The 22538-nt window shown below is 57.1% G+C and overlaps 1 protein-coding gene across 5 annotated transcripts; it reads left to right on the top strand.

The window, feature by feature from the left end:
• Window positions 1–1155: 1155 nt before the first annotated feature.
• Cdc42ep4 (CDC42 effector protein 4) lies at window positions 1156–20914 on the top strand. 5 transcript variants are annotated; one of them, XM_076869581.2, is made up of 2 exons: window positions 1156–1300; window positions 18144–20914. In XM_076869581.2, exon 2 carries the CDS (start codon window positions 18235–18237, stop codon window positions 19300–19302), a length of 1068 nt encoding a protein of 355 aa, XP_076725696.1. In that variant the 5' UTR covers window positions 1156–1300; window positions 18144–18234; the 3' UTR covers window positions 19303–20914. The 5 variants fall into 5 exon arrangements, with proteins under 5 accessions (XP_076725696.1, XP_076725697.1, XP_076725699.1 ...); XM_076869582.2 differs by lacking the exon at window positions 1156–1300 and adding an exon at window positions 2002–2300; XM_076869584.2 differs by lacking the exon at window positions 1156–1300 and adding an exon at window positions 3516–3691.
• Window positions 20915–22538: the final 1624 nt, after the last annotated feature.

Consider the following 22538-nt stretch of genomic DNA (forward strand, 5'->3'; position numbering starts at 1 on the left):
GACCAGACCAGGGAGATCCCTGTCAGGCTTGGAACCCATGTTTTCTGGCTCCCAACTTGCTCTGAACTTGCTTTCTAGTCCCAATGTCCAGTATTGATACTTGTTGCTGCTGGTGGTGCTGGGGATTGAACTCAGCGCTTGCTGAACAATGTCTCCACCACAGAGCTGCAACCCCAGCCTAGTTTGGGAGGCGATTCTCACTGCAGGATGAGGTGACTGTGCCTTTAGATTGCCCGGGCTGGTTGTTCTCACGTGGCAGAAGAAAAGGGAGAAGTGCAGTCGTGAGAAGGCCGTGGTGTTTCCAGAGGAAGCCGGAGAGGGGACGAGGGACCAGTGGCCAGCTGGGGCGCGTCCACCCCCCACTTCCTTTGAACTGCTAATGGCAAAGGAACTTTCGCTTTGTGTTGGCTTTGCCTTCCTTCTGTTGAATACTTCACCGGACGCCTTTATTACTTTGGTAATGATCATTCATAACTAGAAACTATGCCCCTAAAAAGAGCCCAAAGCCTGCTTTCTCATAGGATTCGGGTAAAGCCTCCGGCGTCCTCTTTAAACGTTTCCCTGGAGCAAGGGTTAGCCTCAGTGGATATTTGGGAGGCAGAGCCCGCGGACTAGGGCCTTACAGGGATCACAGACGGGTCATCCGCCCGAAACCCTTCTTACATCCAGTCCGGGCCTGGCCTCGGGCCGGCCGCTCCCCCCGTCCGCAGTTTCCAGTAAGAGTCTGGGACGGAATCCACCGCCTGCCGGCGCCCGCCAGGCCGGGGGCCAGGAGGTGGGTAGCGGGTCCCCGAGGGAGCGCGAGCAAAAAACGCCACCCCTGCTGGGGTTTGTGGCTTCTTGCCATTGTTCAAAATGGGGAAGAGCCTTCGGAAGGCCTCGCACTGGCCCTCGGAAGGAGACGTGTTCCCGACCCAGGGGATCCCCAGTGAGGGTTCGAGGCTGGAGCGCAGAAAGGTGGGGGGCTCCGAAGCTCAGCCCGCCCAGGATACCCCACAAGGAACTGTGAAAGTCTCAGGCTTTCAGATTTGAACAGAAGAGGCGGAGCGGCCGGGCCCGAAGCTCCGACGGCCATTGGCCGCGGCAGAGCTGTGACATCAGCGCCGAGGGGCGCTAGAGGGAGGGCGCGGGAGGAGCCTGGAAGGGGAGTGTCCGCGCTGCTCCCAGCCCCGAGAGCCCGAGAGCCCGAGGGAAACCAGCGCCGGCGCTGACATGGGCCGCCAGCCCGGCTGCCCAGCGGAGCCCACCGAGGGGAGCGCACAGCCGCGCCAACCCCACTCCCGGGGCTCTGGGGACCAAGGTAGGCGATGCACACCCCTCTGGCCTTGACAGCCGCGCAAGGCCCTGGTGGGCTTGAGCCCCACTAAGGGGCGGAGAGCATTGAAAGAGCCGGGAAGGGGGCCGTTACTTGGGGAGAAGGACGCAGAGACCCTCGGTCTTCGGCGTCCGCCCGGGAGAGGCGGGCTGCGGGTGGGGAGGTGGCGGGGCTGCTCGGGTGCTGGGAACCGGAGCCGCTCACCGCGTTCCAGAAGAGCGGGGTTTGGGGAGCTGGGGGTGGCGGAGAGCCCGGCGCAGCGTCGCGGGGACTCAATTTCCTCTCCCCAGACTGAGACTCCCGGGTCTGGCGAAGGGCGCTGCTCAGGGAGGGCTGAGGGGCAGGTTTCTAAGGTCCACCCTCTTGCCCAGGAATGGGGTGTGTGTCGCTGTGGGCAGGAGCACAACAATCGGCGGCGCGCAGCTCGCGGTCTCCCCGAGGGGGGCGTGTGCGCGCCGAGTTCTCCATGAATAAGAACCGAATTCTTGGCCTGGAGTGGCAGAGGCGTGTACGCGCTCGCGTACTCACACTGCGGTACACGCCGCCCAGTGTCACCAAGCTGGGGAGAACCGAGGGAAGGAGCTGCCTGGTAGGGAACGGCCCAGGGAACAGATTCTCTCCCCCGCCTCCCGCGAGCCCTTCCTCCGCCCCGCCAGGCCCCAGCCCCGCCCGCCGCCTCCCAGGACTTGGAGGCCAAGGCCGCGAGAGGCCAGGGCTCCTAGCAGGGGTGGGGCCCGGCCGAGCTGGGGCCCTCTTTGGATCGGGGAGACGGCTTCGCGCGGAGCCCGCAGCCGGGTGCTACTGGAGCACGGCGCTCGCGACTGGTTAATGTTTTAACCACCTGCTTGGGACGGTGGAGCCCGGGATCGCGGTCTCAGGCTCCGCCCCCTCCCTGGAGCGCCCCCAGCCGGAGGAACAAAACTGCCCCCCGCGGTGGGGCGTCCCCCGGACCGGCCGAGCTGGCTGGGGATCCCGGCGGCCGCGGGTGAGTCGGGGCCCGGTCGCGAGCGCCAGGCGGGAACCCGGGGCTGGAGGGCTGCGCTTGATTTGGCGCCGCTTCCTGGGAGAGGAGTGTGTGTGAGAGAGAGAGAGAAAGAGAGCGAGTGAGCGAGGGGGGAGAGGGAGCAGAGCGAGCACACTGAGGCTGGCTGAGGGGGAGGGGTGCTCTCTGCTAACTCAAACCAGGTTCCTGGTGCTTGTCGGATGAGATCTGCGGCCTGGGCTTTGGAAGCTTTCCTTTTCTCCCTGGGAGAATGGAGGGGAAATACAATGCTTTCTCTCTGCTCGTCGGAGAACTTCTCCCCCTCCAACACCCTCACCCTTATAATCTGCTGGGCTCCCACTTCCCTCGCTGGGTCCAAGGTGCCCAGGTAGCCAAGCTGTTGAATGGGGAGTCCTTGGGGGTCCCTTTGCTGTGAAGCCCCCTACCCTTTCTAGAGGGTTAGGGTGCTGGAGGGAGACTGTCTCCATCCTTACCCCCAGCAACCATCTGTCCTGCGGCGGGAGTGTAAACAAGGAGGGGCCCGGGGCAGGGGCCTCCTGCAGCGCAACTTCTTTGCACAGTCTGGGTTTCTAATAACTCTGCCGCAGCCCCCGCCCCCTTTCTGAGGCTGGGGTGGAGGAGGGGACCACCGGCAGGATGGACTGAATTTTAAGAGAACAAAGAACAGGGCACAAAGAACGGGGGAGCTGAGCTGCGGGTTTCTTCCAGAAATGGGGGGGTTGCTGGAGCCGAGCCAGGGGGCCCAGGCAACCCCAGGGCCCTGAGGCAATAATGTAGCTTCCAGTGGGATCCTGGGCGGTAACATCCCTGCCGGGGTCGTGTGGGACCCGCTGGCCTCGGCTGCCTGGGGTGAGCCACCCATGTGACTGACTGATTAGCTGGTTTATCTCTGAACTTGGACTTTGCCCCTCCACTCCTTGAGGACTGCTGCTTCTTCCCACAGTGGGGAATCCTGGGGATACCGAGGCTTCTCTGGTTTTCCCAGAGATCCTGGTGACCCTGCAGGGACTAGGGAGGGACCCGTGTGATGTGATAAAGTGAGCCTGCTCCCAAGTTGGGGTTTTTGGGTGACTCTCAACTTCTCTTATGGCGCCCACAGTTCACAGGGTCGCTGCTCCCCGAGGACCTGTGCTGTGTGATTGGCACCTTTGCCCTGAGGCTTTCTTCCACTTTCTGGGGGTTTTCTGCCTTCCCCCTCACCCCATTTCTTTTTCAGACATGTCCACCCACCAGTGTTTGCCCCATTCCAAAGTGTGTACCCAGCCTGCTTCTGTCCTCTTGCCTCGGAACTGGCAGTCCGGGGCTCCCAGTCTGGAGACCAGGAAGTGACAACCAAATGAGGTCTCGACTCTTTTTAAGGCAAGGGGTAAGAGGTGAGCAAATGTTGACCCGGGAGAGGACCAGGGCTTCTGCAGAAGGCCTCTGAGGTTCCAGCCCCCTCCACCTTTGGAGTTAGTTGTTGATTGATTTCTGTGTCCAGGACAAGCTGTTCCCAGCTGTGACAGTTAAGGTGTTTGATATGGCCTCTCGCTTCTTTATCTCTCCCCTCCCACATCCACCCCCAATTTGGGTTGAGAGCAGAAGGGTCTGAAGCCGTTGTGTGGAGAATCTCTGTGGGGTGTCACCTCCACCCTGCGGTGGCTGGACATCTCACAGACTCAGAGGCGCTTGTCCCTGTGTGGGGAGGGAGGAGTCTGTCCCTCCAAGGAAGCTGGGTTGATGCCAGAGATAAGGCTGGGGGTGGAGAGCGGGTTGAGCAATCTCTCCCTGGGAGCCGGCCTGACCTAGGTCCTCTGACCTCTGCACTGGAGGCTTTACCTGGGCCTTGGGGAAGGGACCAAGTCCCAGAGCCAGGGGCACTTCAAGGGGTAGTCTGGTGGAGTGTCCCAGCCACCAACACTGGCCAGTACTGTGAGGTGCTCCTGGAGGGCTGGGCCCGTGCCAGCCTTCTCTGGGCAGGAACCTGGACAGTAGTTAGGGAGGGACTCCGAGTGACAGGGCACAGCCCTTTGTTGCTTCCAGTCTTTTTGGAGGAAGTTGAGCCAGTAGTTTCCCCGCGTTCCCGCTCACCAGGCCCCTGAAGCCCCCGCTTAAATGCACTTCCTTCGGAACCTCTTGCTTCCAGCTTATGAACCCCGTGTCTCCCCCAGCTCGAAGCTCTGGCTCCCTGCCAGGGTGGCAGTGCAGGCTTCTGAAGCCCTCCTTTGCCTAGAACACCCACCTCCCAAGCTGAGGAGGGGTCTCCCTTTGGGGGCTCAGGTGGGAGTTTCTGGGAGTGTGTTGAGTGCATGCTGGTGTTTGCCCTTCCGTCATCCCAGGGCTGGTACCTCTGAAAAACAAGAGTGCTTCCCAGGGTGAAGACCCCAAGGCACCTGAATGCTTGGCCCCCACCCTCAGCCTTGGCCTTGATGGTGCTGGTGAGGACAGCTGGAGCAGCCTCCAGTTCCCTGCAGGAGCCTCCGCTCTCTCCCTTCACCTGTGCCTGTGCGGTCACTGAACTTGGTCTGAGACCCCAGCTTTGAATCTCCCCAGAAGTGACAGTGCCCCTCTTTCCTCTGTGCCCTACATGCTTCTGCCCTCCGGTTCCACTTGGTACAGCTGTCTTTTCCCTCCTTACCCCAGGATGGAGTTCAAGCCTTGGTCAAATGCTAGAGGGCTGGTGAGTCCCAAGGAGCCCAGGAGGAACCTCGGGGCCAGCAGCACAGTGTGCAGATGCCTCTCAGGAGGGTTGTGTAGGCGCCAAGGAGGTGGCGGTCGTATTTTGGAGTCTTGTGTCTTGTTTGTTGCTGGTGGCACCCAGGGTCTCTCAGATTCCTGAGTTATCTCTTACCCTTAACCTGGAAGAAAAGGGGGGTGTCTCTCTGTTCTCTGCCTTACCATCCTTATCAAACTGGAATCAGAAGTAGCTGAAGTCCTGCCTGAGAGAAGCCAGGCTTCTCCATCCTGCGTCACCAAGAGCTGAAAGGTGACCAAGGTAGAAACACTGAGACCAGGAAGAAGCCTGGCCAGGCTTCCAGAACCACTGCCGGAGTGGGCTGTAACGGGAGGGCAGAGTCTAGGCCTGGGCTTCAGTGGCTTGGAGGATCCTTTCCCCGCTACAGATAATCTGAGGGACGCTGGAATTTAGAAAAAGCTCCCTGGAGCCTTTTGGATTAGGCGTCCCCAGGTACGTGCCCTGGGCTGATACTGTGTGCTGTTTGAGCTTGGGGAGCGATAGCCAGGGTGTTGCTGGGTATGGCGACGTCTCCTCACACCTCGCAGACATGGAGTGCCTGTGTCCCACCACACGTAAGCGTGCCCACCTATCGTGGAGCTCCGTGCTCAGCTTCCCGGGTGCAGCCTGGTTCACCCCCATGGTCACTCTTGGCCATCCATGATGTTAGCAATTGCTCCAAAGCTAATGAGGAAACCAGGAGCTTCCCGGTGTGGTGAGCCAGCCTGTAACCCGGGAACCAGCCCCCTCTGTGAGGAACCGGGACCCAGAATGTCGCTTTACTCCCCACACCACCACCGAGTGCCAAGCTCTTAGGAGAGGTGGGGTGAAACCAAATCAAGGCCCCTGTGATCTGATTTCACCTGCAGCCTGCTTCCTTCTGAGATGGGGATGGGGAGGAGCCCTGCTGTGGGGCAGGACCACCTCTCCCAGGTGCGGGACACCTGCCCTGCCCTGCTTCCCGCCTCCCCTGGCTCTTCCTTCTGTGAGGGTGGCTAGCGGGCTCCGGGAAACACACAGGAAGGGCCCTGTAAACAAGGGAAGCTGCCGGATGTCCTTGAGTCACTGGCTCCTTCTCCTTGGCTCCTTGGTTGGTTGTCATTTCCGGTCACTCCCAGGCCCTGGCTCCTTTCTTGTCCGTTCTCTGAGCTGTTGGAATCCTCAGGCAGTGAGTAAGGGAAGCTTTCTCTTTGGCTCACCTCCTTCCCCTGGTTCAAGGCAGGTGGTTCTGGGATGAGGATGGAGGTGAGTTCAGGAGTGGAGGGAATGGGGTTCCCAGGATGGGAAGATTTTAACCGGAAATTATATGCAAACCTATGTGCCTCCGGTGGGTGTTCATGCAGCCTTAGCCTCATCAGATCTCCAAGGCCTGGGTCCCAGCAGAGCGCACAGACCCCCACCGCACCCACATTATTTCTTATGCCAGAGAGGGAAAGGCCCAGAGTTTAGAATCAGGCAGATCTAGGCTCTTCTCTCACCTCTGTTCTTACCAACTGTGTGACTTGGGTGAATCATTGAACTCTCTAAGCCTTCCTGTTCTTATCTGCGAGGTCGTGGGGACAATGATCATACTGCCTGGGATTGTTGGAAAGAATAGATGAGAAGGCTTCCTAATGCTCAGGACGGTATATTGCACTTGAGTACCAAAAAGCAGTTTAATCAAAATAAGGCATCCACCCTGTGCTGGTTGCTAAGACAAGGCTGGGTAAATGCTACTCCTTTCTCATACTCCTCCGTGACCTGTGGCCCTGGGTGGTTATCACGTGCTTCAGGGACTGTCCCCCTGAGGCTGGGGGACAGCATTTACAACAGTATTTCCAGAGTAGGTTCCTCAGCTCAGCACCTTGGTATCTGCCAGGACCCACTCAGCCTGTGGATCCGAAGATCTCCTCATAAGGCACTCTTTGGACCAGACTGGGCTCCCTCTTTTGTATTTTCCAACGACGAAAGGGCGAATTAGCCAAGCCATAGTATGCTTTCCCACAACCCAGCCTGGCTGGGTTATTGACATCGATTTCCTATCAACTGAGAGAATTGTAATTTCTGAAGACAGTGGAGACTATCTGTAGGAATCCATTGGTGAGCATGCCCATTAAGGGCACTAGCCCAAGGACAGCACTGGGGACAGGCATACTGCGGGGAGCCAGGTGGGCAGAATATCCGTTCACCCTACATGAGGCCCTGCGTTTGAGCCTCAGCACCCCCTTCAAAAGAAAAAGGAATACGAGGCTAGTTATTCATATAACTTTAGCTTTTCCGGGAACTACATTTTACAAACTAAAGAAAGGTAGATTTTAAAAAAACAATAACCCAGTACATCTAAAATTAATGTCACTTCCATGCAATCATAAACTATTAATACACAAATTATTAAATACTAGTAATTTTAATTAACATTATTTAATCAATAATTGATTTAATTAGTTAATATTGTTTTTATATGAAGACTTCCAAATTCAGCATGTATTTTACATGGAAAACACATTTCAATTTATTTAACTGAAGACCTAACTCAGAGCCTTGTGCATACTAGCAAATGCTCTGTCACTGAGCTACAATCCCAATCCCCCTCCCTTTTTCTCTTTTGTGGTATTGAGGATTGAACCTAGGGGCATTAATCCATTGAGCTATGTCCCAGATCCACCCCCCCACACACACTTTTTTTTTTTTTTTTAATTTTGAGACAGGATCTCTCCAAGTCACCCAATCTGGCCTTGAACTTGTGATTCTCCCTCAGCCTTAGGAATCCATGAAAAGACACAGACCAGAATACACTTTTAAGAAATGTTTACCTCATTACTAATCAAAGAAATGCGAATTACTGAATTACGTACCATAGTTGTGTGCCACTGTGCCCAGCTCTTTTGCAATTTAAAGTATTTCTAAACTCCATCTGGAAGATTACCTAGATTAAAAAAGCAAAAAAAAAGTTCAAGTAGGGATAACACCCTACCAAATGCTCAAAATATGTTGTCCATAGTGACATTCTAGACCTGGTTTAGAAATAAACAGAGCAACGAACAGAACACACCTGGAAATCGGCCCAAGCCTGGAGGTGTCATCAGGAGTTGCACACGGGTAAGGTAGCATCTGTTGCTTTGATTACATTTTAAAACAGTCAATTTTATAAGGGAACAGGAACTCAAATTATTATGGGTCCTTTAAAATTTTATAAGTCACAGACATCTCTGGTTTGGGATATTCCCTTCCTAGTATTTCCCCCCTCAGTGGTTTTTAAAAAAAATTATTGAATTTCCTGGTAGTTTAGAAAAGGTGAAAATATTCATAAACTCAAGGATAGGAAAGATCTTTAACATCTCCCATGATGTTAAAGCCGGAATCCCTACAGCAGATTTGACCATGTAAATAAGTAGTAAGCACTATGTAGAAGAAGACTGTGAAATTACCAAAATAGAAACAGGTGTATGATAAGTTTGCAGAAAATATCTGTAAACTATGGTGAAGATGTAAGCTTTAATATTTAAAGAGGTCATATAAATCCTTTGGAATATGTGAAGTTCCCATCTCACAGTAGTGAGATTCAACTAGCTATCCACAGAGAGAGAAGACACAGATGACCAGAAGACACTTAAAAAAAAAAAATGCACACCTTCATGAATAATCAAAGAAATGCAAATTACAGGTTTGGAGGGAAGAGTAGTTTTTGTTGTTGTTGTTGCTACTTTCGATTCAATGAAAGAAAATGGAGTCTGATGTTAGACCACGTCATCCTGTGTTGTTAGGACTAGAACTTGGCCAAACCTTCTGAAAAAACGCTAAACAACAGTAATTTTTGTCCAGGATCCTCTGGAAATAAAGACCGGGCATGTTCAACTGAAAGGGTGGTTACAAAATCTCACCAGGCTGAAGCACCCTCAGCCTTACCAAGTGAACTGGAGGTAAAGATGAGAATGTAAGGACTTCCCCGAAAGAGTGTAGTGTGATTTGTTAACATGCAAATACTTTCACTCCAACGTGAACAATGGTTGGCTTTGTCTCTCCGTCTACAATGGGAAGTGCCACTTGTATAATAAGAGGGAAAATGTCAAACTCAGCACTATCCCTTGGAAGTGCCGCGGAGGCTCTGTGCGAAATTTACATATTAATGGCTGCATTTTGTTCTTGATTTTTTGCCTTTCTGGAGTTGGAGCCCAGGGTCTCTCCCATCTAAGCCAGGGCTCTTCCCCTCCCCCAGCCCTGATAGCTACATTTGAGAAAGCACAAACCAACCGGGGAAATGAACATTTTATTTACCCTAACCTGTTCAGAATATTATTTGAGCATGTGATCAATATGAACTCATGAATGAGGTATCTTGTATTCTCGTTCTCATACTGTCTCCAAAGCCTGGTGGATACTGTACACGGTAGCACGTGTCACTCTGGACTGGCCACATTTCAAGTGCCCAGTAGCCATGTGCAGCTGGTGGCCGCCATGTTGTATGGCCCAGGTGTGAATTATTGAATAACTCAGTGGCGGCAGAAAATGGAAGTCACAGAGAAGTTCTGGCGTGGACTCTTGCTTTCTTCTGTGCCCTGTTTACCCTTGAGCCTGCTCTGACGGATGCACCCCCCTCCCCAGTGGCCTGCTGTTCCCTGTGCCCCGAGCAGGGATGCCTAGGGAATGTGCATGGCCTCACAGCTCTGGAAGCCATGTAGTGACTTCTGGGACTTGTTCACTTTCTCTTCCAGGAAGGGTCACACCAAAGCAGAGGATGTTTATCTTTAGGAAGCGGGGTGTGCCCCAGTGTGGCCCGGCAGTGGCTGGTCCAGATCGACTGGCTGGCAGGGAAGGCGGAGCTGGTGCCCAGCCTGGAGGTTCCGAGAGCAGGGTTTGGTCAGGGCTCCAGTCCTCCTCCTCCTCCTCGGGAGCTGGAACTACCAAGGAGCTCACATGAAGCTTGCAGCAGGGCCTGTGCGGTTCCATTCCTAAACAAAATGGGGGTGTTCTGGCTTCTGCTTCCTGTGATCCCCTCCACCTCTCCCCTCCCAGGGAGTCAGAACACTGGGAGGATGCTGTTGGAGGAGGTTTCCATGCAGCCATCCTTGGGGACGGACTCTAACGGGGGAGTCATGATGTTAGCCGTGGTTCCCAGGGTGTGTGCCATACACAGCCTCTGGAAACCCGCCCCACCCACCTTCTCAGCTGTGGACATCTGCATAGGCCAGGCAGTAGCACCTCCTGCCTAAACCGCGTGCCCTGAGTCGGCCAGAAGTGGGCTCACATCACCTCGCAGAAGCTGTGGGGGGAGTGAGGGATGTGCCCACCTGAGCCTTCGCTTCCCTTTCTGCTGAATTGGGGCCATCACAGCTCACTCCTTACAAGGTTGCTTGGAGGCTCAGAAGCACACATTTCTTTTGTCCCCAGACAACGCCTGGCACTCTGCACCCACCCAGTAAAGGAGAGCTGTTGACAGTCCTGCTTTCCCTGCACATGGCCAGAGGCCCGGTGCCGGTTTCCCTGGCGTGACCCCCCCCCCCCCAGGGGCCCCTTCTTGTTTTCTCTGCCTCTTTTCGGTGATGAGTGCAGCCGAGCTGGTTAGAGGACTGGCAGAAGCCAAGCCTCACCTGCTCGGGATCTCTCTGACCGAATCCCACTGTTCCGTGGGAGGCTGGCCTCCAGCTTGGAGCTTCAGTGTCACTGGACAGAGGCCAGTCTCCGGTGGGGTGGGAGGGACAGCTATCACTCACCTCCTGCTCAGCCGAGGAGGCTCAGGATCAGGAAGCAGCTGTTGGGGAACAAGTTCTCCTTTTGAGGGAGTCTTAAATCTCCCCGTTCCCCTGACACCAGATTGCTATAGATGACCCACTTTCTCCTCCCAGGCAACGTAAACAAGGACCGAATAAACATGTCCAACTTGGGGGGCGGGGGCGGGGGGTGGGGACGGACGGACATCAGTGGCCATTGGGGAGGAGAAGGAGAGCAAATGAATGGCTCTAACATTTTAGGCAAACCTTCTACCCCAGAGCATCCCCAGCCCCTTTTAGTTTTTATTTTGAGACAGGGTCTTGCTAAGTCGCTAACTCGCCATGCTCCTGCCTGGGTCTCCCAAGTCACTGGGACGACAGGCATGCGTCACTGCCCCCAGATAGTCTATCAATAGCATGTGTGGATGTGTCCCTCTGGACACAGCTCCATTGCTGAATCCTACTGGTTTGAGAGAACTTGGCCATAGCCCTGGGGTCACTGGGACTCTGAGCAGTCCTTCCCAGGACTAGGGTGCTGGGAGAGGGAAGGCCTTCCACTCCCCTTTGCTAGCTCTTACTTTGGGCAAGATGGCACCAGTCATGGAAGGTCTGGTGCCTGGCTGTGAGCCAGTGCAGCTATTGTCTCGCAGCAAGAGACTTGGGCTCTTGTGTCACCTGGGTCCCTTGCCAGCTCTGGCTTGGGCAACTCACCTCCTTGCCCCACAGCCTCCTCAAGGCCGCTGGGTTGGATGATCTCTGGCCCAGTGAGAGCTGCATTTAACCCCCTGCACCCCACCGCCTGCGAGGCTGCGTGAGGAAGTCACTGGGATCTGGACAGGACGCAGCAGAATGTTAACAGCTGCCCTTTGATCTAGGGAGGGCTGATCCACAGGTGCTCAAGCCCTGAACTTGAAATGGTGGGACGTTGGCATGTCACCTATGCACATCCACCTGTGTGCTTCAGTTCGCCTCTGGGTTCCTTGTGACACCATAGAACATGAACACAGTGTCATAACTGTGTCTCCATCGGTCCGTGTCCAAGAGAGATTCGTTTTTCTTTTGATGGGGTTTGACGGGAGGTTCATCCAGTCCACAGATATAGGATGCCAACCATATATTAATTAAAAAAAAAAAACAGGAAAACTAAAACGTACCAATGTACGTAAATTGACAACAGACGCCTGTGTGATCTTTAAAGACTGCTCACATGTGCATGTGCCCGTGAGTCAGGTGTTTTTTATGTGACTCGCTCACACTTTTATAGTACGTCTCTATTTTAGTGCATGGAGTCCTGGAGTGGGCAGTAAGCCCTGGCTTGAATTCATGACCAAGGTCAAGTCCCTCGATTTGGTCTCTCCGTTTCTGGAAGGATGGCCTCACCACCCCCAGGTATAATCGCGGAGCTGTTTCAGGTTCCCATCCTGGGCTTCTAGTTGTTGCTCTGTAACTGTGGCTGTTCGGGCTCGAAATGTTTCCAGTGCAAGGACCTTAAACTCCTTGCACACGTTTTCAAGTAAGAAGGCCTTTCCGAGGTGTGCAAGGAACTAAAGATCCCAGTGGTTCTGAACTCAGCTGGGTCCCCTGCAGTCCCCGCTGAAGCCATTTAACAACGCGCTTCAAAGCACCAACATCTCTGCCACTCAGCCCCCCTCAGGCCCCCTAAGCCCCCCTCAGCCCCCCTCAGCCCCCCTCAGCCCTACGCACTGTTTGGGTAAAACACTCTTCTGCCTTCGCCAGGCCTTCTTGTCTTTGCCGGCTCCAGGCCTGCGAGTGTTCCAGGAAGTGCCTGATCTTTCTGGGGCGACAAGGCAGAGCCACTAGCCTGTACAGACAGGTGAGTCCCAGGAGACACTGAGCCGCCTTGGGTAGCAAAATGCCTCCCGTTTTGGCAAAGTTGAGTTCTGCCCCCACCCAGCTAGTGAGACCCAACCCTGGGCCCTCAGCAACCCTGGGGTCCCTGCTTCCAACACCTGCCCTGAACGCATCCCCGGCCTCCGCCTTAGCCACACCCATGTCCTGAACCCTCTCCTCTTTTCCCTAAACTCCCACAATGGCCCGACCACATTCCTCTCTTTCCCTGTAAAACCAATGGCAGGAGCTTCCAGGTACAAGCTGCCAGGGAATGACCCGTTTTCTTCAGGCACCCAGAATGGCATCCAGACTCCTCACCTGGTCTGACATGGAAGGCCGAGTGTGGCCTGACCCTGGGCCAGGTGGTCTTTCATACTAGCCCTTAAGCGTTTTGAACCTCAGTCCCACCCACCTGCACCTCTCTACACACAGGAATATAGCAGTGTCATTTCCGCTGCTTTATCTCCAGAACCTAATCCACTACCATTGTCCCTCGGAATCCAGGGGCATGGATTCAGATGCCAAAATCCAAGGATGCTCAAGAGTCTTGTGCAAAGTGTCCTAGTGTTTGCAGAGAAGCTAGCCTTATCCTTGGCACAGGGCCTCCCAGATCCTTTCCATCAGCCCTGGGTTACTTAGGACACCTAACACCGTCAGCGTATCGTGCACGTAGTCGTTACACAGTGTTGCTCAGAGGAAGCCCACAAGGAGTAGGAAGCCTTCAGTACAGACAAGTTTTTTTCCCACCAAATATTTTCAGCCCGTGGTTGGTTCAGTCTGTGGATTGGAACCCCCCCGGGCGTGGAGTCCGTGCATGTGGACGTGGGGCTGTTGGAGACCCGCAATAAGTAGGGCCACGAATGAATGGAGAGGGAACGTGAGCCTCTTGCAGCCGGTGCGCGTCAGGACTGAAGTCAGGCCGTGCCAAGGCCCTTTGCCCTACTGTCCAGCCACGTCACTCGGAGCTGGTATTGGATGCATGGTTGGAACCCCGGGGGCGGCTGCCCTCAGTGTGGGCGTTGGAGCATGTGAACTCCGGGTCCTGGGTTAGCGGGGGGTCAGCGGCAGAGTAGGAGGCCGACCTGCCTGTCCTGGGAGAGCTGAGAGCTGGATCCCGCCCCGGGCTGCTGTGCCAGGGCCGGGTCGCTGCCTGGGCATTTGGAGTGGGATGCGTTGGTTCATCCTGTACCCTCCGACTGAGGAGGGCCTGCTGGGCCGGCTGATCTGGGAAGGTGGCCAGAGGTCCAGGCAAGTGTTGCCACCCACGGTCTCAGGGGCCGAGCAGAGGGTGTGGCCAGCGAGGCCCAGCCAGGAAGAGCTGCTACCCTGGGGAAGGTTCTGTGGTCAGGGGCACAGAGGGTGGAGGAATCGGCCCTCAGCGCCCGGGACGTCCGCTCTGCTCTCCTGACCCCGCAGGGGTGTGGGATGTGGCTTCAGGGTGGAGTGAGGGTGCCCCACAGGGCTAGACTCTGGGGAGTGGCCACCGGTGGCCACGGGGCAGCCTATTTTAGCTGCTTCCCCGGGGCTGAGTCACAGGGCTTAGCAACACCCCTCCTGAAGCCGAAGCCGCAGCTCCTGAGGCCGGTCCTCTTCCAGGTGGCCCCTCAAGGCCCTGCTCCAGGACCTGCCCAGGCTCGGCTGGAGCAAAGGCTCTCAGACCCTCCCCGCCATCTCCTCACCCCCCGGGGCCTCTGTTAGGAACTCGGGACACTGAAACCAAGGACGCGAAACTGCCCTGTGGTGAGCTGCTGCTGGCCCTGAAGCCAGCTGCCTAGCCCGTCCCCCTGAGCGGAAGCTCTGGGACACCAGAGCCCCGACCCCAGGCTGTGGCTCCATCGAGGCCCCAGGTCTCAGGACCCTCCCGATGGATGTCCAGGATGGTTTGTCACAGGCCACGGCCTGCTATCCATGCCCTAGGAGTGGGACCTCAGGAAGGAGGGGTGTTGGGCAGCCCCGTCCGTCTCAGTCTCTGGTGTGGGGTTGAAGGGGGTCCTGGGGCTCCGCAGCTGGCCCAGGTTGGAGGGGCAAGAATGCGGCAGGCCGCACACCGTTCCCCTGTGACCCTGCCCTGTAGCCCTACCTGCAGGGCTGTGCTGGGAGGGGTGGCTGATGGGAAGGGGGGTCCCCTGGCCTGTGGCTGCAGCAGCCTGGACACTTGCTCCCTCCGGGTGGCCACAGAGGTCACCAGGGGTACTCTCTGCATGGCTCACTTCAGATGGGAAACCACAGTGCTTGCCGGTCCCCGGGGCCTGGGAATTTTTGCTGTCACAGTGAAACCCTGACGCAACCCTGGAGTTCACAGCACGCACTCCCACCCCATTCTGACCCTGACACCCCCTCCTGCCCCTTCCGTTGTTTACCTCGTAAATAATATCAATATCCATCTGTTTTCTTTCCCTTTTTTTTTTTTTTTTTGGTACTGGGATTGAGCCCAGGAGCACTCCACCACTGAGCTGCACCCTGGCCCTTTTTAACTTTTTTTTTTTAATTTTGAGACAGGGTCTCCCTACGTTGCCCAGGCTGACTTAGGATCTGCCTGCCTTGGCCTCCCCACTTTCTGGAACTATAGGCCTGGGCCACCACGCTATGACATTTCTCAGGAGCAGTTCTGACCCCCCAGGGACACAGGGCTATGTCTGAAGACTGGGTTGTCAAGGCAGGGGGACTGGATGCTGTTGGCATCTGGTGGGCAGAGGCCATTATTCCTGGGAGCGTCCCAGCCTGCAGAGAACTGCCCCAAACCCAAACAAAAGCTGTCCACTCCAAAGCATGGGCAGTGTCGGAACTAGCTCTGGGATTATGCAAGAACTTTCCCGAGGCAGCAGCCGGCTCTTCCCTTCTCTGGGTCCCCTGGCCAGCCCTGGGGGGAGCACTCGATTGGTGACCATCACTGAGAATGGCCTGGGGTGGGCAGAGGAGCACGGGAGCTGGGGCCTCAGCCTGGTCCCCTTGCTGCCGCCTGGGGCGTAAACCCAGATGACTCACCCGGCTTCAGTGAACAGTTCTCTCATGCATGGATGAAAGAGCTGCCCGGGGCGTCCCTTCTAGCGATCAGAGATGCCAGCACTCTGTGAGCCGGACTGGGAGCTGGCAGGTGGAAGCCCTGGTGTCAGAAGCCGAAAGGATCCGCAGGGGTCGCACTGAAGCTGCTTATATTTCCTTCTGTGTCCAGCATGACCGATGCAGACCCTACCTTCCCTTTCTCTTCTGAGCCAAAAGGTTTTCCTCAAAGGTTGGCCCATGACTGGCCCAGGGGTTCACCTGTGGTACGGACGGGTTGGTCAGCCATGGCCCATGGGCCAAATCCATTCTGCCATCTGGTTTTGTAAATAAATGTGGGTTTTGCTTTGGTTTTTTACCTTTGGTATAAAGGATGCAGCCTGGGAACAGTCGTGAAAGAGAGGCCCAGGGCAAGGTATTGGGGGCCTGGCACACTCTAACGTCCTAGCACCCCATGTCACCAACACTGCCATTCTGGTAAATAAAATTTTGTAGGGACACATGTGTCAGGTGGTTTGCATATTGGCTATGCCCCCCCACACACACACACACTGGGGATTGAACCCAGGGGCACTAGAGACCAGTTCTCACTCAGTTGCTTGGGGCCTCACTAAGTTGTTGAGGCTGGCTTTGAACTTGCAACCCTCCTGCCTCCGCCTCCCAAGCCACTCAGATTACAGATGTGAGCCACTGCACCTGGCTTATGGCTGTTTTTTTCTCTAAGACAGAATTCAGTAGCTGTGGCAGACTGTATCAGCCACAGAGGTGACAACATTTGCTCTCTGGTCCTGAACAGTGTTTGCCGAGCCCTGACCAGGCTGTTCAACGTATCTCTAGAGGTGGAGGCAGGACAGGAAGGAGCCAGAGGTCAGGGGGGATTCTGGTTGGGGTTCAGGCATGTTAACTTGCTTAAGTGTCTGATGGGAGGAGGGAGAGCTGGCCCGTCAGAGGGTCACCCCAAGGCCCCCTGGGAGAGCCCTCTCTGGTTCCGCGGCGTGTCCCTGAGAACTCGGTGCTAGCTGGAGCGTGAGCGGTATCTGGGGCATGGTGAGGGGCACTCTGCTGGTAGGGGAGGCCATCAGACTGGGCTGCAGGGACTTAGGTGGAATGAGAGTGTGGGGGGAGGGTGTCAGAAGGTGAGAAACTGGGGGTCCTGGGAGGGCGGGAGGGAGGTGTCTGGCTTTCAAAGGACAACTGAAGACCAAATAGGTGGCACCCGGGACTAGACAGAAAGCAGGACGCAGACCCACAGGAGCCCTGAGGAAGCTCGGAGCCCAGAGGGTAGGCTGCTGCCGCAGGACAGCCCTCAGTGCAGAAGCTGGAAGGCTGGCCTTGAGGGAGGGGTGGGCGGTCCCTGGATCCAGGGGATCGCCTGGATGCGAGATCCCAGGGGACAGTTTTGTTTTAGCCAAGTGAAGGAAGGACAGCGGGACCAGGAAGGAGGAGGGCCTGTCAGTAGATGTTGAGGCTGGGTGGGGGCGAGGGACCACCCAGGCCCTGCCCCCTGTTCTGAGCTGTGCAGAGTGAAGGGTGGGCCTGGAACTGTGTCAGCAGGGCTGGGAGGGACAGCACTTGGAGGCCTCGCCTGCCTCCCCCACCTTGCTGTGTTAGGGCTCTGCACCTGTCTCCCCCACCCTACCCAGGGGTAATGCCTCGGGGAGAAGAGGGCTGGTTTGGCCTTGACTCTGAACTGGAGCTTGGCCCTTGCCGTGAGCCGTGTGGGTGGCACACAAGGCTTCCTGGGCCCCCTCTGTTGTTTGGATTTCCAGTTATCATGACCCAAGGGTCTGCAGGGTCTACGGGGGCTAAATCATTTGGGGTCTAGTCCCTGTCTCCCTCTGTCCCTAATAACTACAGAAAGTGGGAGAGGTTCTCCTGATCTCGATCTCCCTGAGAGATCCTGAACAGAGACCGTGGGGCCCCTTGCTGGAGATGCCTGGGCAGGATCTTCATTTATAGGGTATCCAGCAAGGACTAGAAGGCCGGGGAGCTGGTTCTGTGGGTGCTGGACACCCCACCCCAATTCTGATTCAGAAAGACAGCCAGGCCGCCCACGCGCATGGAGGTACCCGGCAGCGTCTCTGTCTCCTTGGGCCCGTCTTAACCACTCCCTTCTCTCTGAGGACTGTGACTCAAGCTGAGGTGTCCACCAACTTCATAGGGATGGGGGTAGACAGCAGGAAGAACTTTCAGCATGTCTCCAGACTGCCTTCCTGGGAGTCCCTGGGCACCCTGACGCCCTTGACCCCGGCACTGTTTGTTCTAGTAGCAGCCTGGTTTGGTGAGGGGCGGAGATGGGGAGGCATTGTCCTTTAACAGATTATTTGTTTCTCGGGTTTCAGGAAAAATGTGTCTCTGGCTTACTGAACTCTAACCAGATTTGCAAAATCGCTCCTCTGCCCTGGGAGACCGTGGATGGAGAAACGGGCAGCATTTTGCAATGGCTGGCTGGGTTGTGGAGCATCGTTGGGTTTTTTTTCGCAGGGGAGCTGGCTTTAAGTGACAGCCCCGAGGCAGATGGGCTTTGGTGCTGGTGGCCAGCTGTGCTAACCCCTGCCTCCTGTCTGCTTTCAGCCCTATGATCTCCGCGTCCGCCCCTGCTCCACCTGCCGGACTTGGACTTCAGCCCTGACCTCGGAGGGTGCGCCTCCCTCCCACCGGCAAGATGCCCATCCTCAAGCAACTCGTGTCCAGCTCCATGCACTCCAAGCGCCGCTCCCGCCTGGACCTCACGGCTGAGATGATCAGCGCTCCGCTGGGTGACTTCCGTCACACCATGCACGTGGGCCGGGCTGGGGACGCCTTTGGGGACACGTCCTTCCTCAACAGCAAGAAAGGTGAGCCCGACGGAGAGTCGCTGGACGAACAGGCCTCCACGTCATCTTCCAAACGCAGCCTCCTGTCCCGGAAGTTCCGGGGCAGCAAGCGGTCTCAGTCGGTGACCCGGGGGGACCGGGAGCAGAGAGACATGCTGGGCTCCCTGCGCGAGTCGGCACTCTTTGTCAAGAACGCCATGTCCCTCCCCCAGCTCAACGAGAAGGAAGCCGCGGAGAAGGGCCCCAGCAAGCTGCCCAAGAGCCTGTCGTCCAGCCCCGTGAAGAAGCTGGGTGCTGGAGAGAGCAGCGGGGAGGAGGCGGGCGCGGGGGACCTGGGTCCCCGGCGGAACGGGGCAGTGGCTCCCTACCCCCCTGACCCCCTGCTCGATGAGCAGGCCTTCGGGGACCTGACGGATCTGCCCGTGGTGCCCAAGGCCAGCTACGGGCTGAAGCACGCCGAGTCCATCCTGTCCTTCCACATCGACCTGGGGCCCTCCATGCTGGGCGACGTGCTCAGCATCATGGACAAAGAGGAGTGGGACCCAGAGGAGAACGGGGGCGGCTACCGTGAAGAAGGAGGCCTGGGGGGCATCGCCCAGGGCCCCCCGGTGGCCGAGGCGGCCCCTCCCCTGGTGAGGCAGGACGGCAAGGGCGGCCCAGACTTGCCCCCGCTGCCCTCCCACGCTCTGGAGGACGAGGGGTGGGCGGCGGCTGCCCCCAGCCCCAGCTCGGCCCGCAGCGTGGGCAGCCACACCACGCGGGACAGCAGCTCCCTCTCCAGCTGCACATCGGGCGTCCTGGAGGAGCGCAGCCCAGCCATCAGGGGCCCAGACAGGGCCCGGGTCACCCTCCCCAGGCAGCCCGACAAGGAGCTGTCCTTCATGGACGAGGAGGAGGAGGACGAGATCCGAGTGTGAGCCTGTGGGCAGGTCGCTGCTCCTGGGAGCTCTGGGGCTGTGTTTCTCTCTGCCCCCCTCCCCACTGTGACCTTTGACCTTACCACGCCAGGGCAGCCAAGAGCCTCCCGTTGGGCAGTAGACCCTGGACCTCGCGGATGAGGGGCACCGGCCGAGCCCTCGAGGACATGGGGCCAAGGAGGCCCGGGGGGCCCACCGGAGGGTCTTGCCTGGCTTTGCGACACGACCCCGCAGCTGCAGAGGCCCGCTGTGTTCTTGTAGCGGGAGTCATTTTTCCTCTCCGCCTCCCTTTCCTCCAGCCTGGCCTCAGATGGATGCCAGATGTCAACCTGAGTTCCTGCCACGTGCAGCCACGCAGGTCAGCCAGAGGCAGCCTCTGCTCCAGGGCCAAGGACACTGGGCGCCCCTTTCTCTCAATGGGGCCAGGGAACCTCGTGCGGCAGGAGGAAGGGGGTGCTCACAAGTCCCTCCCCGCTCCCCTGACTCCTGCCCCGGAAGCCTGGAGCCCCTGGGAGCTGGCTGGAGCAGGACAGCCAGCTGGACACTGAGCACAGCCCCTTCCAGGGAGCTGGGGCGGGGGGGGGGCGCAGAAGGAGACCCCCAGGATGACACTAGGAACAGGGCTGGGGCAGAGCCCTTTGGTTGTATTTGTCCTTTATTATTATTATGTTCAGATCCCATAGAGAGCAATATCAGGAACTGTCCCTAGGCTGCCACCAGAAGGAAATGCAATCTTTTTTAGAAAACCTTTTTACTCCTTCTCCTGGAAATTCAGGGGCCGTCAGCACACTCAACGTCTGGGGTCAGCACAGTCAACGTCTGGGGCCGGTCTGTGGCAAAGAACCCAGCCCAACTCCAGCGATAGGGGGTAGGTGTGGCTTTTGTTTCTGCCGCCCCCCCCACTTGCCCCGTGTAGGAAAGTTCTGGAAAATGATTGTTAAAAAAAATAAAATAACATCATTGGGGGCCAGCTGTGTCCCTGCAGCTGCCCCGCCCCCCCAGGGTTCTTCCCCTTCCTGCCTCAGGCTCCTCCCCCACTGCTGGGCCAGGAGGTTGCCAGATTTAGCAAAAACAAAACACAAACCAGAAGGCTTGAGTTAATTTGAATTTCAGGTAAACAAAGACTTGGTTTTGAGTACTAGTGTCCCCCTGTAACATCTGGAACATTCTTACACTAAACAGTTGTGTGCTGTCTTTCTGAAGCTCAGATTCTCACTCTGCCTCCCTAAGTCTTCCCCAGAAGACTGAGAAGGAGCCCCAGGGGGGACAGCCGGTTATTTTTCTGTCCTGGGAACAGGCTGACCCACTGCCTGGTCTCCGGCCCGCAGGAGGGGGAAGAGCGCTAACTACAACAGGGGGCCTGGGCCAGTCTGGCAGATGCACTGGCGTCCCTGGTCTGGCCGGACCCCGTCTCTGAGACACTAACCTGGTGCGACCCAGCGCCCCTGGGTGCTCCTGTTTCCGTAGCTTAGCTCCTGAGATGGGCGAGATGGCAGTGGGTAGGCTGCCCACCCGCGGTCCTTAAACCCCATCCAGTCAGCTCCAGACTTTAAACTGTATTTTCTTTTTCATGATATTGTTAAAGCAGCAAGAAAACATTAAAAAAAAAAAAGAAGCCCTCCAGCATGCCTGTGTTTGTGTCTGCTCTTTGAGGGGCTTACTTCAGGATGGGGGGACTGTCAGGAGTTCTGGGGCTGCCTGTGCAGCTTCCCTCAGACCCTGGGGGCCGTCCCCTCCCCTCTGGCACTGCAAACACCAGAGCCCCTTGGAAGGACAGGTCTCCTGAGCCCCCTGCCTGGTGGCCCTCCAGGCTCTGGGACTGTTTGCCAGTTGGGGGCCTTGGTCACTGAGCCTCTGCGCACCTCCTCGTCCGGCTCGTTCGAAGCTGGTGCGGACGCTATAACAGGAGCTGTTTGATGGAGTGAGGGGCCATGTTCTCCTGGGTCTCCCAGGACCCTGTGCCTCCCACTTAGCTCCCCTCCCCCTGGGTGGCATGCTCTCCCTTCAGTCCTGCTGCTCAGGGAGATAGAATCTCTCCTGTCACCATTTCCCAGGTGAAGAAATGTGCTTTGACAGGCCCCACGGCTGCATCTCCAAAGTCACGGATTAACCAGAGTTGGAATCACAACATCACTGATCCCCAGCCCCTGCCCCTCACCCCCCGCCAAAGCTTCACGGCCTTGGGTGCCCACTGCCCCCAGGCTGCCTCACCCCCTTGCTCTCCTCGTCCAGGGCTGCTCTGAGGAGGGAACATGGCCTGGGCAGGCCCTGCTTCTGTCCTGAAGCGCGGGAACCCCCAGGACCCCAGGGTGGCCGAGTTCTGGCAGAAGCCCTGCCCTTCTCCTCCCAGGGAAGCCGTCAGAGGCGTAATTAAGTGTGGCCCAGGTCCCTCCACCCAGACAGTCTCATTAGAGCTGATGAAGGATGTGGCCAGGCGGAGTTGACGGAGTTGACGGTGCGGGGTGCGGTGGCCCCCAGGGAAGGAGAGTGACAGGGAGCAGGGCTGGGGCACACAAGGACAGCCCAGCCCAGGTGATGGGGCTGCGACCTGGTTCAGACGTGGTGTTGGAGGGAGGCACTTCAGGTGAGGCCCAGGAAGGTGCAGCCCAGGGCCGTGAGTGGGGCTGTCCCTCCAGGGGAAAAGCCACCTCACCCACAGGGACTGGCCCAGGATTTTTGTAAGTTTACACCAGTGGGAGAATCCAGGGTTCTCCAGGGTCTGGGAGAAGCCAGCCAGCCCCAGCCCAGTATCTGTATTGACCACGATGGGAAGCCACCACCAGGGACCCGCGGGGAGACCCCCGGAGGAGGCTGCTCACATAGATCTCCACCTGTGGTTTTGCCCAGTTCCACCAGGTGGCCTCGGGGCCAGTTACTTTCCCTCTCTGAGCGGCTGCAGTTTCTCCACCTTCAGAATTAGGTGCTGTCCAGTGGTCTTCAGGTTTTTGTTTGCTTGTAGCAGGGATTGAACCCCAGGGGCACTTAACCACAGAGCCACCTCCCTAGCCCTTTTTTATTTTGAGACAGGGTCTCGCTAGGTGGCCGAGGCCAGCCTTGATCTTGCAATCTTCCTGCCTCATCCTGAGTTGCTGGGATGACAGGTGGGTGCTGCCGCCCCTGGCTGTTCACGGTTTATGACAGGAGCTTTTCCTGCGCTGAGGTCAGGTGTTGAACTCTGTAGACCAAGCCGGTGTTCCCTGGGTGGGTGGGCTTGGGGTCCTCCCTCTTCCCTCCCC

Source organism: Callospermophilus lateralis, chromosome 11 (genome assembly GCF_048772815.1).
Source record: "Callospermophilus lateralis isolate mCalLat2 chromosome 11, mCalLat2.hap1, whole genome shotgun sequence".
NCBI lineage: Eukaryota > Metazoa > Chordata > Mammalia > Rodentia > Sciuridae > Callospermophilus > Callospermophilus lateralis.